Source organism: Moschus berezovskii, chromosome 20 (assembly GCF_049115385.1).
Source record: "Moschus berezovskii isolate FMDL1 chromosome 20, NW_MosBer_1.0, whole genome shotgun sequence".
Taxonomy (NCBI): Eukaryota; Metazoa; Chordata; class Mammalia; order Artiodactyla; family Moschidae; genus Moschus; species Moschus berezovskii.
The window spans coordinates 37150735-37178730 of record NC_142479.1 but is presented as its reverse complement, the minus strand read 5'-3'; the positions used below and the strand labels follow the sequence as shown (position 1 = coordinate 37178730).

The following is a 27996-nucleotide window of genomic DNA, read 5'->3' as shown; positions in this document are numbered from 1 at the left end:
GTGTGCAGTCAGTCAGCCCTCAGTGCAGCAGTTTCTGTGTCTGAAGACTTCCCCATTTGCCTGCCCCCTTGTTAGCATTACAGCCATGTTTGCTGTAATTATTTACAAGTGAGGACAGAGATGAACAAGGGGATAGGTGAGTGGCCTAGGTCCCCAAGATGCTACGGGATGCAGCTCCAAAGCCTGCAGTCTCCACCCTGCATCCCCAATTCCTCCTGCCCCTGACCAGGACCAGAGTAGAATACAGGAAGTCAGAAGCCGTTCTCAAGGAGGAGCAGACTTCAAGTTGAAGTTCAACACGGCCAACCAGCTCTCTCCTACAGAGGAAGGATTAGTGAGGGGACCAGGAGGGACAAGGAGGTCAGTGTTTTGTGGAAGAGGATGGAGTGACCCGGATGCAGTGAGGCCAGCCTGGGGGTGGGGACGGGCTGCTGCCCAGGGCAGCCTGGCCTCTGGCTCCCACCCAAGGGGTCTCAGAAACAGCCGGTGGCAGCAGCACAGGCTATGGGAGGAGGCAGGGACCGGACTTCCTGAATGTCCAGTCACAGGTACTGTGCAGCAGCCCTGGGCTGAGGACTCTGAAAAGCCCTCCCTTCCTCGGCTGTGGGCCCCGTTGCCGGAACACTTTCAGTTTTGTTTCTCTGCCTGCAAGAACTGAAACTTGAAACAGAAGGACTCCAGAGGCCAGAACATGGAGGGAGCCTTCCAGGTGTGCAGGAACTGGTAAGAAGTTGCTTTCCCTGGTGGCCGACCTGAGGCTGGCTGGTGGGAGGGGGCAGACAGGATAAGTCTGTTTCTAAAGTGAAGAGGAAAGGGTCTGTGTGCCCAGGAAGGCCAGGGTGGGCCCCTGCAATAGGAAGGTGTAAACTCAAGAGATATCAGTGAGAGATGCTCAGGGTCTGCAGACATCCCTGAACCCCGCCCCACCCCCACCTCTAGGTAGTGAAGACTTTCTGGGACAGTTCTATAGCCAGACAGCCAGGCTAACCATCCCTGCTGGGCTACTCCTATTTTTCAGACCGTGGGTCCTAATTTGAATGCTCTTCATACCAATCTTTGAAAGAAAGAGGCTTAGGCAGATTGTCTAGGACCATTCCCACCCCCACCTTTAGAGGGAGCTGTGGAGCAGGGTGAGGGGATAGAGCAGAGGTCCCAGACCACACCTCTAAATCATGGGGACCTAAGCCCTTGAGGCACCTCACTCTCAAAGCTCGCTACCTGTGACAGGAACCAGGGGGATCCCTCCCCAAGGACTTTCTCCAGCCAGACCCTCCTGGCTCTCTGGTGTTTGCACCAGCTCAGGGAAAAAAACTGAGGGGTAAGAATAGAGGAAGGGAGACTTTCCTGGTAGTCCAGTGATTAAGAGTCTATGCTACCCAAAGTAGAAACGTTTTGTATACATATAAATAAGTAATATATTATATATTATTTTTATAATTATATTTGTTATGTATTTATACATAAATAAATAGTACATTTATATTTATTTTATATGTATTAGATATGTACAATATATGTATTAGTATAGTATAGTACATATATGTATATATAGTATATAGTGTATATATGTATTAGAAAACTTACGAGTTTTTGCCTAACTAAAATATGACATTTTTATTCCACTTGCTTGACTTCAGTTCAGTTCAGTTCAGTTCAGTCGCTCAGTCATGTCTGACTCTCCGCGACCCCATGAATCACAGCACGCCAGGCCTCCCTGTCCATTACCTACTCCCGGAGTACACCCAAACTCATGTCCACAGAGTCGGTGATGCCATCCAGCCATCTCATTCTCCATCGTCCCCTTCTCCTCCCGCCCCCAACCTTTCCCAGCATCAGAGTCTTTTCCAGTGAGTCAACTCGCCGCATGAGGTGGCCAAAGTATTGCAGTTTCAGCTTTAGCATCAGTCCCTCCAATGAACATCCAGGACTGATCTCCTTTAGAATGGACTGGTTGGATCTCCTTGCAGTCCAAGGGACTCTCAAGAGTCTTCTCCAACACCACAGTTCAAAAGCATCGATTCTTCGGCGATCAGCTTTCTTCACAGTCCAACTCTCACATCCATACATGACCATGGGAAAAACCATTGCCTTGACTAGACGGACCTTGGTTGGCAAAGTAATGTCTCTGCTTTTTAATATACTATCAAGGCTGGTCATAACTTTCCTTCCAAGGAGCAAGCGTCTTTTAATTTCATGGCTGCAATCAGCATCTGCAGTGATTTTGGAGCCCAAAAAAAATAAAGTCTGACACTGTTTCCACTGTTTTTCCATCTATTTCCCATGAAGTGATGGGACCAGATGCCATGATCTTTGTTTTCTGAATGTTGAGCTTCAAGCCAACCTTTTCACTCTCCTCTTTCACTTTCATCAAGAGGCTTTTGAGTTCCTCTTCACTTTCTGCCATAAGGGTAGTGTCATCTGCATATCTGAGGTTATTGATATTTCTCCCGGAAATCTTGATTCCAGCTTGTGATTCTTCCAGCCCAGCGTTCCTCATGATGTACTCTGCATATAAGTTAAATAAGCAAGGTGACAATATACAACCTTGACGTACACCTTTTCCTATTTGGAAACAGTCTGTTGTTCCATGTCCAGTTCTAACTGTTGCTTCCTGACCTGCATACAGGTTTCTCAAGAGGCAGGTCAGGTGGTCTGGGACTCCCATCTCTTTCAGAATGTTCCACAGTTTATTGTGATCGACACAGTCAAAGGCTTTGGCATAGTCAATGAAGCAGAAATAGATGTTTTTCTGAAACTCTCTTGCTTTCTCCATGATCCAGCGGATGTTGGCAATTTGATCTCTGGTGCCTCTGCCTTTTCTAAAACCTGCTTGAACATCTGGGAGTTCACGGTTTACATACTGCTGAAGTCTGGCTTGGAGAATTTTGAGCATGACTTTACTAGCGTGTGAGATGAGTGCAATTGTGCGGTAGTTTGAGCATTCTTTGGCGTTACCTTTCTTTGGGATTGGAATGAAGACTCTTCCAGTCCTGTGGCCACTGCTGAGTTTTCCAAATCTGCTGGCATATTGAGTGCAGCACTTTCACAGCATCATCTTTCAAGACTTGAAATAGCTCAACTGGAATTCCATCATTTCCACTAGCTTTGTTCGTAGTGATGCTCTCTAAGGCCCACTTGACTTCACATTCCAAGATGTCTGGCTCTAGGTCAGTGATCACGTTATTGTGACTATCTTGGACGTGAAGATCTTTTTTGTACAGTTCTTGTGTGTATTCCTGCCACCTCTTCTTAATATCTTCTGCTTCTGTTAGGTCCATACCATTTCTGTCCTTTATCGAGCCCATCTTTGCATGAAATGTTCCCTTGGAATCTCTAATTTTCTTGAAGAGGTCTCTTGTTTTTCCTATTCTGTTGTTTTCCTCTATTTCTTTGCTTGACTTAGTATGAATAAAATGCTAGACTTCTAATTTTAAAAAATAGATAAGCAACAAGCAACAAAGGTTTACTGTATAGCACAGGGAACTATAGTCAATATCTTGTAATAAACTATAATGGAAAATAATCTGAAAAATAATATATATATTGGGTTTCCCTGGTGTCTCAGACAGTAAAGAATCTGCCTGGCAATGCAGAAGACACAGGTTCGATCCCTGAGTCAGGAAGACCCCCTGGAGAAAGGAATGGCAACCCACTCCAATAGTCTTGCCTTAGAAATCCCATGGGTAGAGGAGCCTGGGGGGCTACCGTCCATGAGGTCGCAAAGAGTCGGACACAACTGAGCAACTAAACCTCAGTCTTCCACATTGCAGGCAGATTCTTTACCATCTGAGTCACCAGGGAAGCCCAGGTTAGAAGTCAAAGACACAGTCATATGCTTTTGAGACAAAGGATCATAAATCAAAATGACATACTGGTATTTTACAACAAGTTCACCAAGGATGCCTACCTAGTCCAGGTGAGCAGGTACAGAGAGTACTGAGCGAGCAGTGAGTCACTGCGGCCGAGCGCAGAGCTGAGAAAGAACACTATTCTTTTCAGTTATATTCCTGGCATCAGAAGGAAGAAAAAAAGAAACGGTTGAGCAGGCTCCTCCGTCTATGAGGGGCTCTGGTTAGCGTGTAGTACAGACACACAATGCACACGAGGGAGGGAGGAGCCCCAAACCACACAGAGTTTTATCTTTAATCTGTTCTTGTCCTTAAAATATAAATTTTATTTTGTCAGTCACAATCAAGACAATGAAACTATTCATTCCCTCCCAAAGGTTTCTCTTGTCCCTTTGTAACCGCTCCCTCCTGCTCCTTCTCACCCACCGTGCTCACCCTGGGCAACATAAGAGCTTTGCGGAGCATCCTTACCATTATGCCATGATTCAGCATTGTTCTGATTTGAGATCAACATGGGGAAGGCGAGGCAGGTGGTCTCATCATCATATTGTCAGTGCTTGAGGCCTTGGAAGATCTTCATCCAGGAGCCCCCAGTATAAAATATGGCTCCGTGCTTTATACCATGAAATAAACCTGCTTTTCCTCCCTCTTGATCCTGCAGCAAAAGAAGGGTGGCCTCCAACCACCTGGCCCTCCATGAGGCCCACTGCCTGATGTTTCTGGCCCTCTGCCCAGAGTGCAAGGAACCTGTCCTGCAGCATAGGATGGAAGAACACCGCCAGGGCGGGCACCAGCAGGTGGGGAGGCAGATTGGGGGACGGAGGTGGAGGGGCAGGGTCCTCTCTGCAGCCCATCTCATGGCTGCCTGCCATGGGCAAGTCGCTCAGCCCCCGCGCCCAGCCCCCTATGCAAAGTGGAAAGGGTAGATAACCCTGCCTTTCCTGTACTGCCACCTGGGCTTCCCTGGTGGCTCAGATGGTAAAGAATCTGCCTGCAATGCAGGAGACCTGGGTTCCATCCCTGGGTTGGGAAGATTCAAGGGAACGGCAACTCACTCCAGTATTCTGGCCTGGAGAATCCCATGTCCAGAGAGCCTGGTCTGGCAATCCATGGGGTGGCAAAGAGTCAGAAACGACTGAGCTACTAACACTTCTTTCCTGTACTGCATTGAGTAGACCTCGGTTTCCCATTCCCAATCCTTTCTCTACAGGCATATGAGGTTGGCCAAGACTAGGGGTCCCTGTTTTGGGAAAAGTAAAATATTCTTTTGAGATGTGTCAAGAGGAGAAACAGGAAAGGGGAGCTTGGAAGGCAGTCACGGCCAAGGTTAGTCAAAGGCCAACCTTTCTCTCCAGCTGTTTCTGGAGCTCCTCAAGCTCAAGCATCCATCTCAGCTCAGAGGGTCCCACAGATGCATCCCTGAGCCATAACAGTGCATGCCTTCTTCAAGTGGACAGGCCAGACCCACGATGCTCTCCACAGCAAACATGTGATATGCCAGGAAGCAAATAACCTCACTGAGAATGCTCCTTCTGAAAACAGGGGGAAAATGTGCATTATCTTGAGTTCAAAATGTGGGCTCCCAGGCGGCCAATAAAGTCAAAGTAGTGGGATAGAGAAGGAAATAGCAACCCACTCCAGTGTTCTTGCCTGGAGAATCCCAGGGACGGGGAGCCTGGTGGGCTTCCATCTATGGGGTCGCACAGAGTCGGACACGACTGAAGCGACTTAACAGCAGCAGCAGCAGTGGGATAGAAGCTGACTGATGAGTTTGGTTATGTTTTCTCTGGCCTTTCTGTGCTCACACTCGGTGCTGTAAGGGTTGGTGCTGCAGGCAGACAAGGGTGCCTGACTCCTGCCCCCAGGTGCTCACAGACCCACCCCGGACACACGGAGCCAGGGTGGGACTCGAGCACCTCCTTCCGCATTTAGGTGGGATGCGCCATGTGTCAGGAGAGCGTGCCGAAGCACTCGCTGGAGAGTCACGAGGTGAGGGTCAGGTGTGATTTCTTCTGCCAAACCCAGGAGGAGGGAAGGGGGCCGGTCATAAAGCTCTCCCCTCCCACCCCCAGCTCTTTCTTCTCTCCCAAGCAGGCCTGGAACTAGCTTATCACAGCGACACAGGGCCTCCTGCCCTTGCCCCTCTTGTCAGGGCCCAAGAGAGCTCATGTTCCCCTCTCAAGGAGAGGCCCCGCTCTCCCACCCCCCACCCCCGTCTTTCCCACCTGCTTTCTCTTACTGGCTTCAGTCCCCCCCAGGGAAATAAGCTCCTAGCCCCAAGGCAACTGCAGTCACTGCAGCCCAGTGACCATGGCCGTCCCACCGCCCTCCCCGCAGGCCCAGGAATGCCAGGAGCGCCCAGTTGAGTGCCAGTTCTGCCAGTTGGCCGTGCGCCTGAACAAGGTGGACCTCCATGAGCACCACTGCGGCCGGCAGACGGAACTCTGCCCAGACTGCGGGCAGCACGTCATGCTCCGCATGCTGGCCCGGCACAGAGAAGAGTGTCAGCGTGAGCAGCCCCAGCTCCAGAAAGGTGAGGATCGTGAGCTGTCAGCGGGACGGGTGACGAGGGTGATGACAGATGCGCATGTCTCTAAGTCATCTGGCTAGTCTAGTTCCAGAGTGGCCTTCTTGTGCATCTGCTGTGTCTTGAAATGACTGGTCCAGAGAAACGCAAATATCGTATATTAATGCATAAATATGGAATCTAAAAAAATAGCACTGATGGACCTATTGAAAGAGAAGAAAGGGAGTCGGACTGGTGGATGCAGCAGGGGAAGGAGAGACAGGACAAACTGAGAAAGCAGCGTCAGCATACATACACTGTGCGTGCGTGTGCCGAGTCGCTCAGTTGTGTCTGACTCTGCGACCCCATGGACTGTAGCCCACCAGGCTCCTCTGTCCATGGGTTTCTCCAGGCAAGAATACTGGAGTGGGTTGCCATGCCCTCCGTTTTAGGGGATCTTCCCGACCCAGGGATCGAACCCACGTCTCTTACGTTTCCTGCCTTGGCAGGCAGGTTCTTTATCACTAGGGCCACCTGGGAACCCCCATATATACACTAAGGGAAGTCTCTCAGTCGTGTCCGACTCTTTGCGACCCCATGGGCTATAGCCTACCAGGCTCCTCCATCCATGGAATTTTCCAGGCAAGAGTACTGGAGCGGGTTGCCATTTCCTTCTCCAGGGGATCTTCCTGACCCAGGGATTGAACCTGGGTCTCCTGCATTGCAGGCAGATACTTTTACCATATGAGCCACCTTAACACCCTCATATATACACTGCTGCTGCTAAGTCACTTCAGTCGTGTCCGACTCTGTGCGACCCCATAGACGGCAGCCCACCAGGCTCCCCCGTCCCTGGGATTCTCCAGGCAAGAACATTGGAGTGGGTTGCCATTTCCTTCTCCAGTGCATGACAGGAAAAGAGAAAATGAAGTCGCTCAGTCATGTCCAACTCTTAGCGACCCCATGGACTGCAGCCTACCAGGCTCCTCATCCATGGGATTTTCCGGGCAAGAGTACTGGAGTGGGGTGCCATTGCCTTCTCCTACCAAGTATAAAATAGATAACTATAAGGAAGTTTCTGTATTACGCAGGGAGCCCAGCCTGGTGCTCTGTGACAACCTAGAGGGGTGGAATGGGGTGGGGAGGGAGGTTCAAGGAGGAGGAGATGAACACACAATTATGACTGATTTGAGTTGTTGTGCAGCAGAGAACAACACAATATTGTAAAGCAATTTTCTTCTAATAAAGAGAATTTTCTAAATTTATAAAAATAAATGACTGATCCAGACAGGCAAGAAGCCAGGGGATGGGGAGCTGGGAGCTACACAGATGAGTACAGAGGCAATGGGGCCCTACCAGATGGAAGGCTTCCTTTGAACTCCTCCAGCATGACTTCAGCCTGGCAGAGACCCACCTGAATCCATGTAGAGATGAGAAACCCAGGCAGAGTGAAACAGGGGCTTGCTAGAGGCGGAGACCAGATAGGATACCCAAGTTCCCTGACACAAAATCAGGAACTTTCCCACCATCAGCCCCAGACAGAAAGGATCCAGTTGTAACTCCTGACCTCTGGGCCTATGTGTTGGCCACCTGGTGCCACAGTGTGCTCTCTTTACCCAGTTACCTCTTCAGGAGGCGTGTTCACAGGGAACACGAGCCAGACTCATCTTCTCACTGGTTGTTTTAGTAACAGCAGTAGCATGGGGACAGAGCCGAAAACCCCTTGGGCGGGAAGTCTCTCTGGGTAAACGATTTTATCAAAATCGGCAAATGAAAAACCGGGGTGCTGAAGATTCAAGTACATTTCCAGCAGGCCTGGGCTTCAACACAGCCAACAAACAACTCTTCAGCACAACTTCGTCAACACAACACAACTTCAACAAGACAGCACTACTGCAACAAGACAATACAACTTCATCAATACAACACAACTTCATCAACACAACTTTGACAAGACTGCACAACTTCAACAAGACTGCACAGCTTCAACAAGACTGCACAGCTTCAACAACAGCACAACTTCAACAAGACAATGAAACTTCATCGACACAATACAACTTCATCAACACAACTTCAACAAGACTGCACAACTTCAACAAGACTGTACAACTTCAATAAGACTGCACAGCTTCAACAACAGCACAACTTCAACAAGACAATGAAACTTCATCAACACAATACAACTTCATCAACACAACACAACTTCAACAAGACAGCACAACACAGCTTCAACATAATCAACAAAGATGTGTGCAATTAACTCCTCATTGGATCACAGAGCTCGGAAATGGCTAAACTGAAAGAGCAGTCAGGTTGAACAGGACTGGCATCTGTGGTAACAGCTCCTTCCTTCTCCTTGGAAACCAGTCCTGCTCCAAGAAAACGTCTCTTCATCAGGACTGTGTGCTGCCCCAAGGGTATTTTTACGATTTAATGGAAATAATGTGGGTGAGTCCTGTTGTGGGTAGTCCATGTGGCCAAGCACCCTGGCAGTGCAGGACACGCATGGCAGACTCGGGACAAAGCATCCTCAGGACTGCAGGCCACATAGTGGGGCAGTTGTGGGGCAGCCGGGCTGGCCATTGTCAAAGGCAATCATTTGTGCTGTGTTTCTGTGCTTTTTCAGGGAAGAGCATTCCAGCTCCTGAAAGCAACATCTGCTGTCTTTATTGCAACCAAATGATTCCAGGAAATAAGTATTTCCACCATCTGGTGAGTAGAAATTTGTCATTGTCTAATGATGCCAATAGCCAGTCCATATACCAAAAAGTATTATATGAACTGTAGATCCTTTTTGAAATTCATTCATTTTATTTATTTACTTATTGGGTGCACTGGATCTTCATCATAGCCTTTATCGCAGGCTTCTCATTGCTGTGACATCTCTTGTTGCTAAACACAGGCTCTAGGTGCGTGGGCTTCAGTAGCTATGGCACCTGGCTTAGTTGCTCCATGGCATGTGGGGTCTTTCTGGACCAGGGATTGAACCGGTGTCCTCTGCATTGGCAGGTGGATTCTTAACCACTGGACCACTTGGGAAGTCTTGAATGGTAGATTCTGGGTCCAGTTTTACACAGCATGAATATTAAGAGGTTCCCATATTTCGTTTTGCTTTGTTCAAAAAAGGGCATCATGAACTGCTTTAGGCTCATTTAGCACATGTAATTGGATTCCAATCATGCCAGCCCTTCAAGGAGCTTCCCTGACCAATTCAGCTGTCACTGATCACCTCTGAGGGCCTGGACATTGCAATTTTGGCCTTAATAGGCTCTGCTTTATTATTTTCTATCCCATGTCCCTGGTGGCTCAGATAGTAAAGAATCCACCTGCAATGCAGGAGACCTGGGTTTGATCCCTGGGTTGGGAAGAGCCCCTGGAGGAGGGCATTGCAACCCACTCCAGTATTTTTGCCTGGAGAATGCCCATGGACAGAGGAGCCTGGCTGTATAGAGTTGCAAAGAGTCAGACACGACTGAGCGACTAAGCACAGCACAGCACATCCCATATAGAAGTCTTCTCTATTAGGCTGTGAGCTTCCTCAAAAGAGTTAATAACTTTCTCAAACTCCCACAATGAAGCTGATATCAGGACTGGGTACCAAAAGGGGACTCTGAAAGGATGTAATGATGTGATGGAGTGATTGATTGCTTTTGCCTGGGAAAATTCACAGACTCCTCCCTCCATCACTCTAAGCACCTTTTAGTGCATTAGTCAGGGCAAGCTCTCCCCTCTTCTACAGAATGGAGCATTTTTTGGGGGGGATTACCCCAAAGCATCTCTCCAAAGAACTCACTTCCTTCTTCATAGATGGCAAACTGTTTGTCCTTTCTTTACCCTTCAATCCAGAGAACAGTGAATATCAGAACTAAAGAAATCCTAGAGAGAATCTAGGTCTTTTTGTTTGTCGTGGACCATACATATAAAATTTACTATTGGTGACATTTAGTGCATTTTAATATGAATCAGATCAGATCAGATCAGTCGCTCAGTCGTGTCCGACTCTCCGCGACCCCATGAATCACAGCACGCCAGGCCTCCCTGTCCATCACCAACTCCCGGAGCACACTCAAACTCATGTCCACAGAGTCGGTGATGCCATCCAGCCATCTCATTCTCCGTCATCCCCTTCTCCTCCCGCCCCCAACCTTTCCCAGCATCAGAGTCTTTTCCAGTGAGTCAACTCGTCGCATGAGGTGGCCAAAGTATTGCAGTTTCAGCTTTAGCATCAGTCCCTCCAATGAACATCCAGGACTGATCTCCTCTAGAATGGACTGGTTGGATCTCCTTGCAGTCCAAGGGACTCTCAAGAGTCTTCTCCAACACCACAGTTCAAAAGCATCGATTCTTCGGCGATCAGCCTTCTTCACAGTCCAACTCTCACATCCATACATGACCACGGGAAAAACCATTGCCTTGACTAGACGGACCTTGGTTGGCAAAGTAATGTCTCTGCTTTTTAATATACTATCAAGGCTGGTCATAACTTTCCTTCCAAGGAGCAAGCGTCTTTTAATTTCATGGCTGCAATCAGCATCTGCAGTGATTTTGGAGCCCAAAAAAATAAAGTCTGACACTGTTTCCACTGTTTTTCCATCTATTTCCCATGAAGTGATGGGACCAGATGCCATGATCTTTGTTTTCTGAATGTTGAGCTTCAAGCCAACCTTTTCACTCTCCTCTTTCACTTTCATCAAGAGGCTTTTGAGTTCCTCTTCACTTTCTGCCATAAGTGTAGTGTCATCTGCATATCTGAGGTTATTGATATTTCTCCCGGAAATCTTGATTCCAGCTTGTGATTCTTCCAGCCCAGCGTTCCTCATGATGTACTCTGCATATAAGTTAAATAAGCAAGGTGACAATATATAACCTTGACGCACACCTTTTCCTATTTGGAAACAGTCTGTTGTTCCATGTCCAGCTCTAACTGTTGCTTCCTGACCTGCATACAGGTTTCTCAAGAGGCAGGTCAGGTGGTCTGGGACTCCCATCTCTTTCAGAATGTTCCACAGTTTATTGTGATCGACACAGTCAAAGGCTTTGGCATAGTCAATGAAGCAGAAATAGATGTTTTTCTGAAACTCTCTTGCTTTCTCCATGATCCAGCGGATGTTGGCAATTTGATCTCTGGTGCCTCTGCCTTTTCTAAAACCTGCTTGAACATCTGGGAGTTCACGGTTTACATACTGCTGAAGTCTGGCTTGGAGAATTTTGAGCATGACTTTACTAGCGTGTGAGATGAGTGCAATTGTGCGGTAGTTTGAGCATTCTTTGGCGTTACCTTTCTTTGGGATTGGAATGAAGACTCTTCCAGTCCTGTGGCCACTGCTGAGTTTTCCAAATCTGCTGGCATATTGAGTGCAGCACTTTCACAGCATCATCTTTCAAGACTTGAAATAGCTCAACTGGAATTCCATCATTTCCACTAGCTTTGTTCGTAGTGATGCTCTCTAAGGCCCACTTGACTTCACATCCCAAGATGTCTGGCTCTAGGTCAGTGATCACGTTATCGTGACTATCTTGGACGTGAAGATTTTTTTTGTACAGTTCTTGTGTGTATTCCTGCCACCTCTTCTTAATATCTTCTGCTTCTGTTAGGTCCATACCATTTCTGTCCTTTATCGAGCCCATCTTTGCATGAAATGTTCCCTTGGAATCTCTAATTTTCTTGAAGAGGTCTCTTGTTTTTCCTGTTCTGTTGTTTTTCTCTAGTTCTTTGCATTGATCACTGAGGAAGGCTTTCTTATCTCTCCTTGCTATTCTTTGGAACTCTGCATTCAGATGCTTATATCTTTCCTTTTCTCCTTTGCTTTTTGCCTCTCTTCTTTTCACAGCTATTTGTAATCTAAATTACATTCCCTACCCTCCACAGAAACAATATATGGATTTGAAAACACATTGATTGATTCTCTATTTCCACTTTTTATGTATTAATAAATGCTGTGGAATGTGGTTTCACCTGGTTTTCATACTATTCCTCTTTATCATTATTATTACTGTCATTTTATTCAATTCATGCCTGCTTGGATATACTCATATGTTTACCTTTCTCTCTGCTGACGTTCTTTCTTTTTAAAATATTTTATGGATTTATTTTGGCGGCATTGGGTCTTAGGTGCAGCATGTGAAATCTTTATTGCAGTGTGAGGGCTTCTCTCTAGTTGCAGCATGTGGGCTGAGAGTGTGCGAGCTCAGTAGTTGAAGTGCACTGTGGCATGTGGGATCTTAGTTTCCTGATCAGGGATCACACTAGAGTCCCCTGCATTGCAAGGCAGATTCTTACACTGCACCACCAGGGAATCATGAATCCCAGGCTTTCCTTCTGGGCAAGATTTCTGTCATCCTGAAATACATGTCTAGGTATCTTTAGTTGTCTGCACAGTTACTTCCTTTATTCTGCATCACTGAATGTTAGTTTAGTTGGATTTCAAATTCTACATTAACTTTTATTTTCTCTTGCATTTTGAAGCATTTCCACCGTCTTCCCGCCTCTGTGATTGCTGTTGATAAATCTGTTCTCAGTGTTGCTGCTGGTCCTTTGCCAATAACCCTTTTCTTTGCTGGATTTCAAGATCCTCTTTGCTTTGGCTCTTCTGTGGTTTCACTGCAATGTATCCAAGAGAAGATTTATTTTTATTCATCCTGATTAGGACAATAGGCTCAGATGTGTTGGGTTTTTTTTTTTTCCTTTCTCTCTCTCTTCTTCAGAATTTATCACCTCATGATCAATTTCTAGTCCCAGGTAGACAAGCTTTGTCATTTTTTTGTGACCCCACGGACTATATAGTCCATGGAATCTTCCAGGCCAGAATACTGGAGTGGGTAGCCGTTCCCTTCTCCAGGGGATCTTCCCGACTCAGGGATTGAACCCAGGTCTCCCACATTGCAGGCAAATTCTTTACCAGCTGAGACACAAGGAAAGCCCAAGAATATTGGACTGGGTAACCTATCCCTTCTCCAGTGGATCTTCCCAACCCAGGAATGGAACATCAGTCTCCTGCATCGCAGGCAGATTCTTTACCAGCTGAGCTACCAGGGAAGCCCCTTAGGGCAATAGGCTCAGATGTGTTTGCTTTTTTTCCTCTCTCTTCTTCAGATTTTATCACCTCATGCACAATTTCTAGTACAAGGTAGACAAGCTTTCTTGTCATTTCCCTTTTCCAGTTAGTCAGTTTTTGTCTCTTAGCCACCATAGTTCAGACTTCAAGGTTCCCAACTTCGTGCAGGGAAAGGAGGCTCTTCCAATGTCACGCGTCATGTAAATGGGACTTTGCTCTCATCCAATCTCTTAGTCATGAGATTGACTCCACAATCTCCTCCTAAAGGATTACCTCATGTGCTTAACAGGTAGGTCTTCCTTCCTGGAACATGAGTTTGCTTTCTTCCTTGCAAAGTCAGCTCAATGAACGTTTGTCATATTATATCCAGCATTTCCAAAGTGTTTGGAGTGGGAAATTTTCAGGTTAGCTCGCCTACTGTATTCTCCACCATTAAAGCTGAGGTCATTTTTAAATTTGATGCTTGACTCACCCTTGCAGGATAGATGCCGTCGAGTCTCAGGTGCTGTGACACATTCTCCAGTGGGGAAACCAGAAATTCCTCTTTCATCTCCTTCGAGTCGGGCTGCTGAAGACCAGACTTCCAAGGCAGAGAAAGATGTTCGTCCAAAGCTGAAAAATAGACACAGAGCTCCCTTTCTCTCTGAAGAGTCAACAAGGCAAACGCCACGAGGCACAAACAAAGCCACGAATCTGTCTTTGAAGTCCAATGGCAAGCTCAGAGCCTCCTCTCCTGTAGAAGATGAGACAGCCTATGACATTCTGAGGAGATGTTCTCAGTGTGGTATCCTACTTCCCCTGCCAACCCTAAACCACCACCAGGTACCCAGCCTCTGTTCCCTCCATACTCGGCTGTGAGCCATCAGGACAGTGTTTAAAGAAATGCAAGTCCTGGGAGATGTCCTCAGACAGTACTGTCTCCCCTTTCTCTGTGTGTCTGGATCCACGCTCAGCACTTATCACCTGTTTATATATGGTCATCACCTCCCATTTCTGATGGCAGAGCCAATCTCTCGTCTCTATCTCCAGTTCCCAGCCCAGTTACTGACCACAGAAAATACCCCCAAACCATGGAGCAAACAAATGAATAGAGGGCATCCAGTCTAGCTCTCTCATGGCGTAGGTAAGGCAACTGCAGTCCAGAGATCAGAGCCTTGGTCAAGATCCTAAGTCAGTTGGTATCTTGCCTCCAATAGATTAAGGTTTACCTCTAGCAGCTCAGGATTTGCAGCTTCAATAACCTGATTTTTCACATCCTAGATTACTTTCCAATAAAGAGGAATTAACATCAGAGGTAGTTAACCATCATGTACCAGTTACAATGCAAAATGGGGCTTCCCAAGGTGGCTCAGCTGGTAAAGAACCTGCCTGCCAACACAGGAGATGCAAGAGACGTGGGTTCGATCCCTCAGTCGGGAAGATCCTCTGGAGAAGGAAATGGCAACCCACTCAGTATTCTTGCCTGGAAAATTCCATGGACCGGGGAGCCTGAGGGGCTACAGTCCATGGGGTGGCAAAGCTCTTTACAAATGGTTAAGCATTATAAACATCAGGAAAGTATTTTACCCCTACCTTATAGATAAGGAAACTAAGCAGAAAGGTCGAGTGGCTTCCCCAGGATTTCACAATTAGAGAGCGGCAGAATCCAGCCAGGTATACACGTGGATATAGTTCCAAAGCTTATGCTCTCAAGCCCCATAAAGGATGTCTCACTTCAAAATATTTTCATTATTTGATGTTTTTCAAAATACAAAAGTTGTTGTTCAGTAGCTAAGTCGTGTCCAACTCGTTGCAACCCCTTGAACGGCAGCACGCCAGGCTCCCCTGTCCTTCACTATCTCCCGGAGTTTGCTAGTACTAGATACTAGATTTTGTTCTAACCATTTGACATGATACCATACAAACAAACACAAAGATAAAGCTAATCCTCCCCCACACCCACCCCACCTCCCAAGTCCCATGCCATGAAGTACTAGTTTCAGCATCCAGGTGAGTGTCCTTCCAAAACTTCAGCTCTGTTCACAAAAACCTGACAAGCCTCCATGGGGTTTGAATTGGTTTTCTCCCCCCCATAAATCATCTTCCTAGACTCATGACTCCACCATTTGCCTTTTTTGCTGAATATATGATGCACACCCCTTACAAAGAAGTAGACCTAAACCTTGTTCTTTCTAACTTCTTTAAGCATCTCTATATGCACACAAGCACACAATTTTACCAAGCTGAGTAAATTCATAATTGCTGAGTGTGCTATTAGTGCCATACTCCCTTGACTCCTACAACTGAAATTACTTCCATACCTCCCTCCATCCTTAATGATGGGCTTGCTGAATTTAGCAAAGAAAAAATTCATTACTTGGGACAAAAATAACTACAAAATAATTTCATGGGACATACTCATCTAAGAAAAATTCTTTGTCTCTGAAATTAAAATCTAACTGGACAGCCTGTATTTTATCTGGCAACTCTATTATATAACCACACACACACACACATTTGGAGTCCAATTGTACACACTGCTTGTATAGGATTCATCAATAACCAATAATAAGAAGGACATCCCTCCAAGTCAAATGATGTTGCCCTTCCTTTTTCTTTTTTAATGTTGTAAGAGTCCATGAGGACTCCCTAGTGGCTCAGATGGTAGAGTCTGCCTGCAATGTGGGAGAGCTGGTTTCAGTCCCTGAGTTGGGAAGATCCCCTAGAGAATGGAATGGCAACCCACTCCAGTATTCTTGCCTGGAAAATCCCGTGGACAGAGGAGCCTGACAGGCTACCATCCATGGGGTTGCAAAGAATTGGACACGACTGACAACTATCACTCACACACACAAGAGTCCACGGTGTGCTGCGTTGTGCTTAGTTGATCAGTTGCATCTGACTCTGCAACCCCATGGATCGTAACCCACCAGACTCCTCTGTCCATGGAGATTCTCCAGGCAAGAATACCAGAATGGGTTGCCATTCTTTTCTCCAGGGGATCTTCCCAATCCAGGGACTGAACCCAGGTCTCCCACATTACAGGCAGATTCTTTACCATCTGAGCCACCAGGGAAGCCATAGCCTGGGTACCCTCTAATCTGTTCGTCCACCCTCCTGATGATGACAGGCCTCTAATAAACATTGTCCCAAACCTCCCATAGACCCCTCCTGGTTCACTGGCCTCCCTTTTCTTCTTTTTTTTCCTTTTATAAAATTTTTATTGGAGTACAGTTGCCTTACAATACTGTGTTAATTTCTGCTGTACAGCAAAGTGAATCAGTCATGCATATACATGTTTACTGTTTTTTAGGTTCTTTACCCATATAGGTCATTACAGAGTTTTGAGTAGAGTTCTCTGTGTTATACAGTAAGTTATCATTAGTCATCTCTTTTATACATTGTTGTTGTTTTTTAGTCGCTAAAAAAAATGTGGAAGTGTTAGTCACTCAGTTATGTCCAACTCTTTGAGACCCCATGAACTGTAGCCCACCAGGCTCCTCTGTCCGTGGGATTCTCCAGGCAAGAATACTGGAATGGGTTGCCATCTCCTTCTCTAGGGAATCTTCCCTACCCAGGATTGAACCTGTGTCTTGTGCATCGCAGGCAGATTCTTTACCACTGAACCACCTGGGAAGCCCCCTTTTATCCATAGTAGTGTATATATATCAATCCCCGTCTCTCAATTCATCCTACCCTCCTCTCCCCCCACCCCAACCCCACTTGGTATCCATAAATTTGTTCTCTACATTTGGGTCTCTATTTTTGCTTTGCAAATACATTCATCTCTACCTATCACTTTTCTATGCCATCTACAGCTCAGGGTCCCTGATCCAGGAACTGGGGATAGGTTTAACCAGCAATATCCCAGGAACTAACACTTCCCACTTCATACACCTTGAACTTTTAAAATATCCTTTTCTTTAGGAGAAATGCCGGCGGTTAGCTTCATCAAAAGGAAAACAAGTGAGAAGTTCCAGCTAGCTTTGGGAAAGGTACAACAGATTTTGAAGATTTTGTTTTTACACTGGTTTTTCTGCTTGCTTTCTGTGCTAGTCTGTACTTGAGAAAAGAGGTTTTATTCACTGGGTTTCTTTCTTGTCAGAAAAAAGGTTTGAATGTTAACTATTTTCCTCCTTTTGAACAGAGATGTTGGTTTGCCCAAGAGCTACAGCTAAACCAGGAGGAAAAGAACGCCAACACTTCTGCCTGAGAATTCTGATCAAGCATTTAAGCCCAACCCAGCCTGGACACCTTGGGAAATCCAGCTTTATCTCTGAAGAATAAAAAAGATCTTCCTGAAAACCTGTCCTCCACTTTTCTTTAGATTTTTCACTGCTTTTCCAGGGCCAGGGATGGGTAGGGTGGGGAAGCAGCAGCTAGGACGGCATGGGAAGGCAAGCGGCAGAAAATAAGAGAGAGAGGAAGAGAAAAATGAGATTGGGTGGTGGGGGGAGCCAGGTAATGCACGAAGTGGTGCCAGTGGAGGCTGCTGGCAGGGGGAGCAGCTGGGAGACACCCAGAGAAGCAGCCCCCTCCCCGCAAATAGCACAGCCCTAACTGTCTGCCTGGCCTCTGGGGAGACCCGTGAGGGTGCCAGCTCCCAATAGGGAGGACAGAGCCCAGGCCAGTGGGTGCTTGGATGTGCCCCCATCCACCCAAAACTGCACAAGTGTGACCTTTCTCAAGCTTTGTCAGGGTGGCTGAGTCAGCTTTGCTTAAGGCCTTCTTTGGGTCCCGGTAGCTCAGACGGTAAAGAATCCGCCTGCAGGGCAGGAGATGGAGGTCCATCCCTGGGTTGGAAGATGCCCTGGAGGAGGGCATGGCAACCCACTCCAGTATTCTTGCCTGGAGAATCTCCATGGACAGAGGAGCCTGGCGGGCTACAGTCCACGGGTCGCAAAGAGTCAGAAGCGACTGAGCGACTAACACTAAGGCTGGGTTGGCAGTGGCTTTGGCTTCCCAGAGAGGGTCCCCGGGAATGGACAGGAACCCGGGGCTGGATCCGGACAGGAAAGGTGGCGAACGATCGGGCCTGCACAACCCAAGTCCTGGGCAGAACCTCTTCCCTGCATGCAGAGGGGCCGGGCAGGGGGCAGGGACTGTGGGGCCCAGCCTCCTGCCCCTGGCCAGGGCGCCTCCCCGGCCGTCTGCGGGGTGGGGGGACCTATCTGGCCTCGCGACCTGCGCGATCACCCCGGGTTTGGGCCCCGCGGCCGTGGGGGCTGAGCAGACCCCCGCAGGTTGCGGCGCGTCACAGAGGCGGCGGGCCGCTGGGCCTCTGGCCTCGGCCCGGCCGCGGGCGGCTGAGTTGGCGTCGGAGCGGAGGCGGCGCAGGCGGAGCAGGCCTGGCGCTCGCGGTCCCTGCAGCCAGAGAAGCGGGGGCCCAGCGAACCGGTAACGCGCGCGGCGGGGTGGGCGACCCTCCTCACCCGCAGCCCCCGGAAGGCTCCTGGGCCCTCTCCGCACCCCGGGTGATGGAACACCCAGATTTCCTCCCAGGCTCGGCAGCTGTGTGATGTTGTGAACCCAGCCTAAGTTCCCGCCTCTGGGTTCGAATCCTGATCCCCACTTACCCATCTCATTTTCCTAACCTTCCAACACCTGTTTCCCCATTCGTAAATACCTTCTTTATAGGGATGTTATTTAGAAGCACGTTGGCACCAACTTTCTGATGGCAACACACACTTGTGTAACATTTACTGTATGCCAGGCACTGTTCTGGTGTTTTCCATCTATCAGTCCATTTAATCCCCCCAACCCTAGGAGAAAGGAACAATTACCCATATCAACAGATGTGGAGGGGCTTCCCAGGTGGTGCTAGTAGTAAAGAATCCGCCTGCCCATACAGGAGACACAAGAGACACAGGTTCAATACCTGGGTGGGGAAGATCGCCTGGAGTAGGAAATGGCAACCCACTCCAGTATTCTTGCCTGGAATATCCCATGGATAGAGGAGCCTGATGGGCTACAGTCCATGGGGTCGCAGACAGTCTGGACACAACAGAACACACACACAAAGTTACATACTGCAGTTGACAGAACCAGAATCTAACCCACTAATCTACACTGCCTCTTGAGTTGTAGGATAGGTTCCGGATAATGACATGACTTTTGGAAGGCTTGCAACACCATTCCCAACCCACCAAAGAAGTTCTTCCAGCCCCACCCTATGGTTTAAAGTGTCTGATAACTATTCTGACCTGGTTACCTTGTTGGGGCAAAGGATTTCAATTAGCTTTTGAATTGGTTTAGCTTTTTTCTTTTCTTTTCTTTCTTTGGCAGCACTGTGAGGTTTCTGGGATCTTAGTTCCGTCCAGGGATGGAAACTGCACCCCCTGCAGTGGAAACCAGGAATCAACCACTGGGCCCCCATGGAATTCCCTGGTTTTAGCTTTCCTTGTGCACCTCTTAGTTCTTCCCTGGAAGCTCAGCTGATAAAGAATCCCCTCCAATACAGAAGACCCCAGTTCAATTCCTGGGTTGGGAAGATCCACTGGAGAAGGGGTAGGCTACCCACTCCAGTATTCTTGGACTTCCATGATGGCTCAGATGGTAATGAATCTGCCTGCGATGCAGGAAACCTAGGTTCGATCCCTGGGTTATAGGTGCCTGGCTCTATGCTAAGTGCTGTGGGGTCCCCTAGCCCCGGATAGTTTATATGTGAAGAAACACACACTCTTTTTTCTTCATTAGTTAAAATACTTCCTCAAAAGAAGAATGAGGCTGTTCCTCGTCCCAAGGAGTGTGTGGGTTTCATAGAAGAGAAAGGCTTCGACACTGAGAGGGGAGAGAGAAGAGGAGGGCTGAACCCCTCAGAGCCCTGTGTCCTGGGTGGGGATAGGTTGCTGCCAGTTTCCATGCAGCGGTCTATCTGGGTGGCAGATGGGAGGGCCAGCTGGAGGAAGGGGCCAAATTGTTCAGTAGGTGATGATGGGATAGTGAGGATAAAGGCAGGGGGGAAACCTACAGGATCTCATTTGAGGATGCTCATCACCACTGTGGTGCTGGGGAGGGCTGGAAGAGGCCCGGGGGACCCTCCTGGGGAGAATGAATAGGAGACTATCCACCACTGGGCCTACTCAGATGACAGATGCAGCGTGAGACGTACACAGGGCAACGTGAGTGGTGCTTACACACATGGAACACACATTTGGCAAGCACACGCACAAACAAAACGAAGCACATCAGACACACTGGAATAGTTGCCTCTGGTGGGGAACGGTGAAGTGGGACATTGAGTTAAAAGGGAATAAATGGGCTTCCCTCATGGTTCAGACAGTGAAGAATCTGCCTGCAATGCAGGAGACCCAGGTTTGATCCCTAGGTGAGGAAGATCCCCTGGAGAAGGGAATGGCTACTCACTCCAGTGTTCTTGCCTGGAAAATCCCATGGACAGAGGAGCTTGATGGGCTATAGTCCATGAGGTCACACAGAGTCATAAAATCAAAGAGAGTTCTTGCACAGACAAATGTCTGTCCTGAACTGAAAGTTAGGATTAACGTGTCCCTCTGCATCCGAGGCCTGAAAAGTAGAGGCAGGAAAAAAGTACAAGAGAAAGTAAGAAAGCCCAGGTCTAGCCGGGGTCCTATTACTGACTTACTGTGTGACCATCGGCAAGCCCCTCCATCTCTCTGTGCCTAGTTTCCATCTGTTAAAAAAAAGATTCAATTCTCAGGTCTCTTCTAGCTCTGAGTTTCATCAGCCACAATGAACAAAGAAGTCAATAAAAGCCTTATGGAGTCATAGGGCTTAAACCTTAAAAATGGAGGGTTGGGGAGAGGTAGAGAAAGGGAGGGTAGTTTTCAGGCAGGGGAAACTTTGAACGCAAAGCCATGAAGATTACAGCAGATGACTATGAAAAGTCTGACCGAGGGCTCAGTGTATCTGGTAGGGCCTTAGCCCAGTTCTTCCCTGGGACTCCCTAGCTTGACCGGGGTACCACCGGCAATTCAGTCAAGTCAGAGACCTTCTAGTCGTCCCATTTCTCTGTTCACCAGTTGCCAAATCACGTCCACTGAAAAAACTCACAACTCACCCCGATTCCCACTATCACGCTGCCCTAGTCCCAGGCTTCAAGCCTGGACTCTGCTCTAGACCATCCTTCCTCCACTCCCCCAGAGTGTTCTTTCTTCACTTCAAGACTGTCCACATCACTTCTGGGCATATGATCCTTAGACCTGCCCTGGTGTCAGCTGAGGTTCTCCACCTTTGTTCTGCGGCTGTGCCTTTTGAATAAAGACACGTGTGTGCACGACTAGTTGCTTCAGTCGTGTCCGACTCTTTGGGACCCCATGGACTGTAGCCCGCCAGGTTCCTCTGTCCATGGGATTCTCCAGGCAAGAATACTGTAGTGAGTTGCCATGCCTTCCTCCAGGTGATCTTCCTGACCCAGGGATCGAACCCATGTCTCTTATGTCTCCTGCATTGGCAGGCGAGTTCTTTACCACTGGCATCACCTGGGAAGCCCCGAATAGAGACACAGCCATCAGCGTTTCGCTCAACACAGTGATTCATCCAGAGAAGATGTCAGAATTCCTCTAGGACACAGCCTTTATCACATCATTCAGAGAATCTTGAATGATGCCCTTGAGCCAGCACCTCCCACTGCCCCAGATCCAGGTTCATCACTCCTTGCCTGTCACAAATTAAGCTTCAAACAACTGTTAGTTCCCCAAATATGAACACATCACATATGCTCACATCCTGTGGCTTCGCCCATCTTGTTCCCTCTTCCTGGAGTATACCAGATCCCCCACCAACCTATCTGCTTTGCACACAGATATCCACCCTGAAAACCTCAGCTCAGATGCCACCTCCTCCAAGCAGCCCTCTCTACTATTTCAAAGAAATTAATAATTAATTAATTATTTATTAATTAATTTAAAATTAATCATTTGAAATTAACTTCAAAGCAAAGAATTAATCATGCTTTGTTTGTGCCACCCTGCACCATGAATGGGCTTCCCAGGTGGCTCAGTGGGTGAAGAATCCTTCCGCCAATGCAGGAGATGCAAGAGACATGGATTCGATTCCTGGGTTGGGAAGATCCCCTGGAGGAGGAAATGGCAACCCACCCCAGTATTCTTGCCTAGATAATCCCATGGACAGAGGAGCCTGGCAGGCTACAGTCCATGGGGTCGCAAAGAGTTGGACACGACTGAAGTTACTGAGCAGAGGCAGAGGCACCAGGAAAATACCTGAGCCTTTTCTCGTCTCCCACAGTGTTGTATCTGAGTCCTGGTCTGTGTCCCCCCTAGACCCCTGCTGGGCTGGGACTCCTTGTGTGTGTACACTGTATGGTTTATTTATCATTGTCCCCCAAGCACCAGCCCAGTACTGACACATGGAGCCGCAGAGCAAGTTCATTGCATTGGGTTTAATATGTGTTTGGCAGGTAATGGTCTTCCTTTTTATTACTCCCCACAGAAAACAAGTGATTGCTTTTCTTTCCTCATTTTTGGAAGCCCTGCCCACCACACAGCTGCAGTGGACATCCTGGTTCCCCGATGGATGAAGAAGACCAACTGATCCAGCCTCAAGACCAGAGCTGCTGGGCCACCCTGCCCGATGTGTGCCTGCGTCGTGTCTTCTGGTGGCTGGGAGACAGGGACAGGTCCAGAGCGGCCCTTGTCTGCAGGAAGTGGAACCAGATGATGTATTCAGCTGACCTCTGGCGATACAGGACCATCACGTTCAGTGGGAGACCTTCCAGGGTACACGCATCCGAATTCGAGTCGGCCCTTTGGTATGTTAAGAAATTTGGTCGTTACCTGGAGCACCTGGAGATCAAATTCCTGAATCCTTACAACACTGTCCTGACCAAGAAGTTCCAGGTCACCATGCGAGGCCTCCTCTCATGTCTGGGCAAGAGTAACAACCGTCTGAAATCTCTCTCCATCCAGCATCTCGAGTTGGACCGCCTGGTCTGGAGGAACAGCATCAGGAGCTCATTCATGAAAAGCTTGAGCTTCTTCTTGAAGAAGATGGGCAAACACCTGAACTATCTCAGCCTGAAGGGGGCCAGGCTCACCACGGAACAAGGCTGCCACATCCTCAACGCCCTGAGCTACTTAAGGAACGAGAGCACGGTGTCGGAGCTCAACATCGAGGACTGTTTCAGCCACCACCTTGCCGTCTACAGCAGTCCCCAGTTCAACAAGACCATGGCCACGTTCCGCAACCTGGTGTCCCTGACCCTCAACTACAACTGCATCTCTGATGAGCTGCTGGAGAACCTGTGCGACAACAATACCGGCACCCTCCGGACCATGAACATCAAGTGCCACATTCATGACCCCCATGGGCAGGTCATCTGGGGCATGTCTTGGGCCAAGCTGGCCAGGCATGCCACCAGCCTGAAGGTCAACTTCTTCTTTGAGCGGGTCATGAAGTACGAGCGCTTGGTCCGGATCCTCTTGCAGGAGATCCCCATCAGGAGCATCAGTCTGAGAAGCTGCTATTTCAGCGACCCGGATTGGTCCATGAGACCCACCCTGACGGATCTCCTGCCCACCTTTCGGCACACTCTGCAGGTAGGTACGACCCGAGGGCTGGGAAGTCTGGGAGGAGTAGTCGCCCCTCTGGTTCCTGCTGCCTGCTCTCAAAAGGTGAAAGCGTTAGATGCTCAGCCATGTCCGACCCTTTTGTGACCCTGTGGACTGTATCCTCCCAGGTTCTTCTGTCCATGGGATTCTCCAGGCAAGAATACTATTGTGGGTTGCCATTTCCTTCTTCCGGGAATCTTCCCGACCCAGGAATCGAACCCGGGTCTCCTGCATTGCAAGCAGCTTCTTTACCATCTGAGCCACCAGGGAAGCCTTAAGTTGAGATTCTGAGAAAGGTCACCAAACTATGCCTCTCCTGGTCCCCAAGACCACAGCAGAGGACAAAAGCTACTGCTCGCTTCCTCTACATGAAACCCACTCTTGGCTGACTGTCCACCAAGGAAAGTGCCTATATCCCTGGCTCAGAACTCTGAGGTCTGAGCATGCAGGTGCCTCCACCGGTGACCAGCAGGTCGGCAGCCCCTTCCACTCATCCACCTGACACAGCAGCACCAGGACACAGTGCGACTCCAAACCAGACAAAAAGCCAAACTTGACCCAAGTTACCGAAGAGCGCAGAGGTGTGGGCTATTCTCTAATCTGGCAGCTCCCCATCTATAGCATCAGCATCATTTTGTCCCCTCCTAAGGACCTCACAGTCTTCTCAAGTGGCTCAATGGTAAAGAATCCATGACTGCCAGTGGAGGAGATGCCGGTTCGATTCCTGGGTTGGGAAGATCCCCTGGAGAAGGGCATGACAGCCCACTCGGGTATTCTTGTCTGGTGAATCCCATGGACAGAGGAGCCTGGCAGGCTACAGTCCAGGGGATCACAAAGAGTTAGACACAGCTGAGCGACTGAATAACAAGGACCTCACACAAGGCTGTGAGGATGGACATACAGGGGGATACATACCACTGCTGGGACTTTACTGGCTGTCCTGTGGCTGAGCCTCCACACTCCCAATGCAGGGGACGCAGTTTTGATCCATGGTCAGGGAACTAGATCCCATATGATGCAACTAAGAGTTTGCATGCCACAGTTAAGACCCAGTGCAGTCAAGTAAATTAATTAATTTATACCACTTAATAAACTTATAATTATATAACAAATAAATGATAAATTAATAAATTTATTAATAAACTTATAACTTAAGAAACACCAATACTTACAGTGAGGGATGATAAAGTGTGAAGAGGTCATTTATGCTTACACAGCCCTGAAGTGCAGGCAGACATCGTACTACCTTTTGGTGTTGCCCGTAGTCACCTGGCAGGTCCCCTGCAGGACCAGGAACACCACCTTGGTCTCCAGACTCTAGGTACATTGCCTCAAAATACCAAGTTTTGGAAAGTTGGATGACATCACTTGCATTCCCAAATCCCTTCCTCTGACAACTGCGTGTCCAGTGTCCCTTATCTAAGGCATTGGAGGGGACTTCCCCAGTGGGCCAGTGGTTGAGACTCCGCTTCCACTGCAGGAAGCATGGGTTCTAGCCCTGGTCCTGATCGGGGAAACTAGGCTCCCATGTGCCACATGGCACGGACAATAAATAAATAAAAGACTTGAACCACCACTGCCACCAGGCCAGTGCTGGATCCTGAAAGTGCTCTGAAATGATCCAGCTGAGTGCCAGCATCTCTGTTCACATAGTCTGCCCCTTTGGTGCTTTTCCAGAAACTAACTTTTGAATTCAACAACAACCATGAGTCTCTGGATGATGAGCTGCACCTCCTCATCTTATCCTGCAGGAAGTTGTTTTACTTCAAAATCTGGGCTTTCCTGGATGTTAAGTTTGTGGAGAGGATCCTAAAGAGCCGGGAGGAAGGGCAGTGTGCCCTGCGCACACTCAAGGTAAGTGCACCCTGGGGTGGGTTCCACGCACGGGCAGGGGCACAGGGACTCCTGGGGGGCAGGCGTCCAGTCCTGGGATGAGGTCAGCGATGAGGCAGGGCATGGGGGTTGGATGTTTCACAAGTCTGTCCCTTCTGTGAAATTGCTAATTTCCAAGGGAATCTGGAGTTTAGGATTAGTAATTAGTAGTAATCATCCTTAGCATTAATAGTTGGGTTTGGGCTCTTCCTGAGTCTGCCAACAATTGTACAGGTACCTCATTTGGGTTGTCTTCGGGGCCTGGGTGATGTAGTCACAGGGTGCGTGTGTGCAGGTGTGTTTCTCTGTCGGCACAGGTGAGAATTTATACAAACAGATATGAGACGAATGAAGAGGACAGGACACTGCGGGAAATTTACAGGAAGTACAGAAAGCTGATCGATTCAGAGCTTAACTATTTTGTCATCGCTTACCCCATGATGTAACCAGCGCTCTCCAGAGAAAAAACCAGCGGCACTTTGAGCCCGACAGTCCGGGCCTCATAGAGTGACACTTGGGGCATCCCCTACTCCACCCCTTTTCCTCCTCTGTCTCCTTTTTTGCTGGTTTCACACCTACGTGACACCCCAGCAATGCCTATGCGAAGTATGGTCATGCGAAGACACCAGGTGACTTTAAAGTGCTATCTTTGCCAACTATCCAGGGGTGATTTCTCTTTTTTGTGGTTTGGTTTTGCTTTTTGAGTCTCAGTCAGCTGTGGAGCTGAAAGCCCAAAGCCACTCAGAGCAGGTTCTTACTCAGGGACCCTGACTCTTGCTAACCTTGCTCCCGAAAAGGTGCCAGGGAGCAAACAGAGCCACGATTTCCATTGACTATCAGTGTCAGCTCAGAAAGACTTTTTTTTTTTAAACAAGATTTATTTATTTTTAATCTTTGGTCACACCCTGCAGCATGTGAGACCTTATTTCTCTGACCAGGCATCGAACCCGTACTCCTTGCATTATAAGGCAGAGTCTTAACCATGCGATCACCAGGGAAGTCCCCCAGAAACGCTTTCTATCCTGGCTGACCTTCATGTCAGAGCCTCCTGCCACTGAAGCTGGCCAGGCCTGATCTCAGATGAATGAAATCCGCCAGCAGGTCCTCCAGTGAAGCAGGGAGATTCCCACATGTAGACAGAGCCACTCAGAGCCAGAACTCCTTCCCACAGGAACTCAGCTCCTAGTCTGTTGGTGTTATGCACTCAGATCTCCCACATCTGTTTTTCTGGTTCTCCCTTATTTTCCCCATCCAGGCAGTATGGTGCTCAGCCTGCTATGAAAGCTCGGTTCTCATGTGGGACTGAACTAGAAATGACCATGACCTTCATAGTCACAAAGCATCTGTAATGTCCTGGAGAAATGTCCCTGATACAATGCTAAGTGAAAAAGGCATGACACAAAACTGTGTTTAGTGTTAATACCAATCACAATAAAATACAAGTACAGGATTTTTTTTTAAGCATAGGAGAGATATACCAAAAATGTTAATAGTGATCTCTGAGTGGTGGGATTATGGGTGATTTTTATTTTTCTTTTTATGCTATCCCCTATTTCTCAGATTTTCTACAAAGATCACGTGCTATTTTTATAGTCACAGGGAAACATGATGTGTTTTAAACAGGGAGTATGGATAAACTCCTGAGCCCATGCTATTGACATGGATTGCTTCTGATCATTTGAGATTTTGTGCATATAGTTCTACCTAGGGTTTTTTCCCCAATCAGTTCAGTTCAGTCGCTCAGTCGTGTCCAACTCTTTGTGACCCCGTGAACTACAGCACGCCAGGCCTCCCTGTCCATCACCAACTCCTGGAGTCCACCCAAACCTATGTCCACTGAGTTGGTGATGCCATCTAACCATCTCATCCTCTGTTGTCCCCTTCTCCTCCTGCACTCAATCTTTCCAAGCATCAGGGTCTTTTCAAATGAGTCAGCCCTACGCATCAGGTGGCCAAAGTATTGGAGTTTCAGCTTCAACATCAGTCCTTCCAATGAACGCCCAGGACTGATCTCCTTTAAAATAGACTGGTTGGATCTCCTTGCAGTCCAAGGGACTCTCAAGAGTCTTCTCCAACACCACAGTTCAAAAGCATCAATTCTTTGGTGCTCAGCTTTCTTTATAGTCCAGCTCTCACATCCATACATGACCACTGGAAAAACCATAGCCTTGTCTAGACGGACCTTGGTT

At 48.2% G+C, this 27996-nt stretch overlaps 2 protein-coding genes across 4 annotated transcripts; both read left to right on the top strand.

The window, feature by feature from the left end:
* Positions 1 to 56: 56 nt before the first annotated feature.
* XAF1 (XIAP associated factor 1) lies at positions 57 to 17687 on the top strand. 3 transcript variants are annotated; one of them, XM_088828808.1, is made up of 8 exons: positions 57 to 723; positions 4510 to 4645; positions 5781 to 5837; positions 6186 to 6381; positions 8981 to 9066; positions 13890 to 14231; positions 17316 to 17383; positions 17536 to 17687. In XM_088828808.1, exons 1-7 carry the CDS (start codon positions 692 to 694, stop codon positions 17370 to 17372), a joined length of 906 nt encoding a protein of 301 aa, XP_088684934.1. In that variant the 5' UTR covers positions 57 to 691; the 3' UTR covers positions 17373 to 17383; positions 17536 to 17687. The 3 variants fall into 3 exon arrangements, with proteins under 3 accessions (XP_088684934.1, XP_088684935.1, XP_055260136.2); XM_088828809.1 differs by lacking the exon at positions 5781 to 5837; XM_055404161.2 differs by lacking the exon at positions 4510 to 4645 and having other exon boundaries at positions 627 to 723.
* Positions 17688 to 22897: 5210 nt separating this feature from the next.
* Positions 22898 to 26253, top strand: FBXO39 (F-box protein 39). The gene is made up of 3 exons (XM_055396280.2): positions 22898 to 23923; positions 25613 to 25789; positions 26125 to 26253. The coding sequence occupies exons 1-3, from the start codon at positions 22898 to 22900 to the stop codon at positions 26251 to 26253; spliced, it is 1332 nt and encodes a 443-aa protein (XP_055252255.1).
* Positions 26254 to 27996: the final 1743 nt, after the last annotated feature.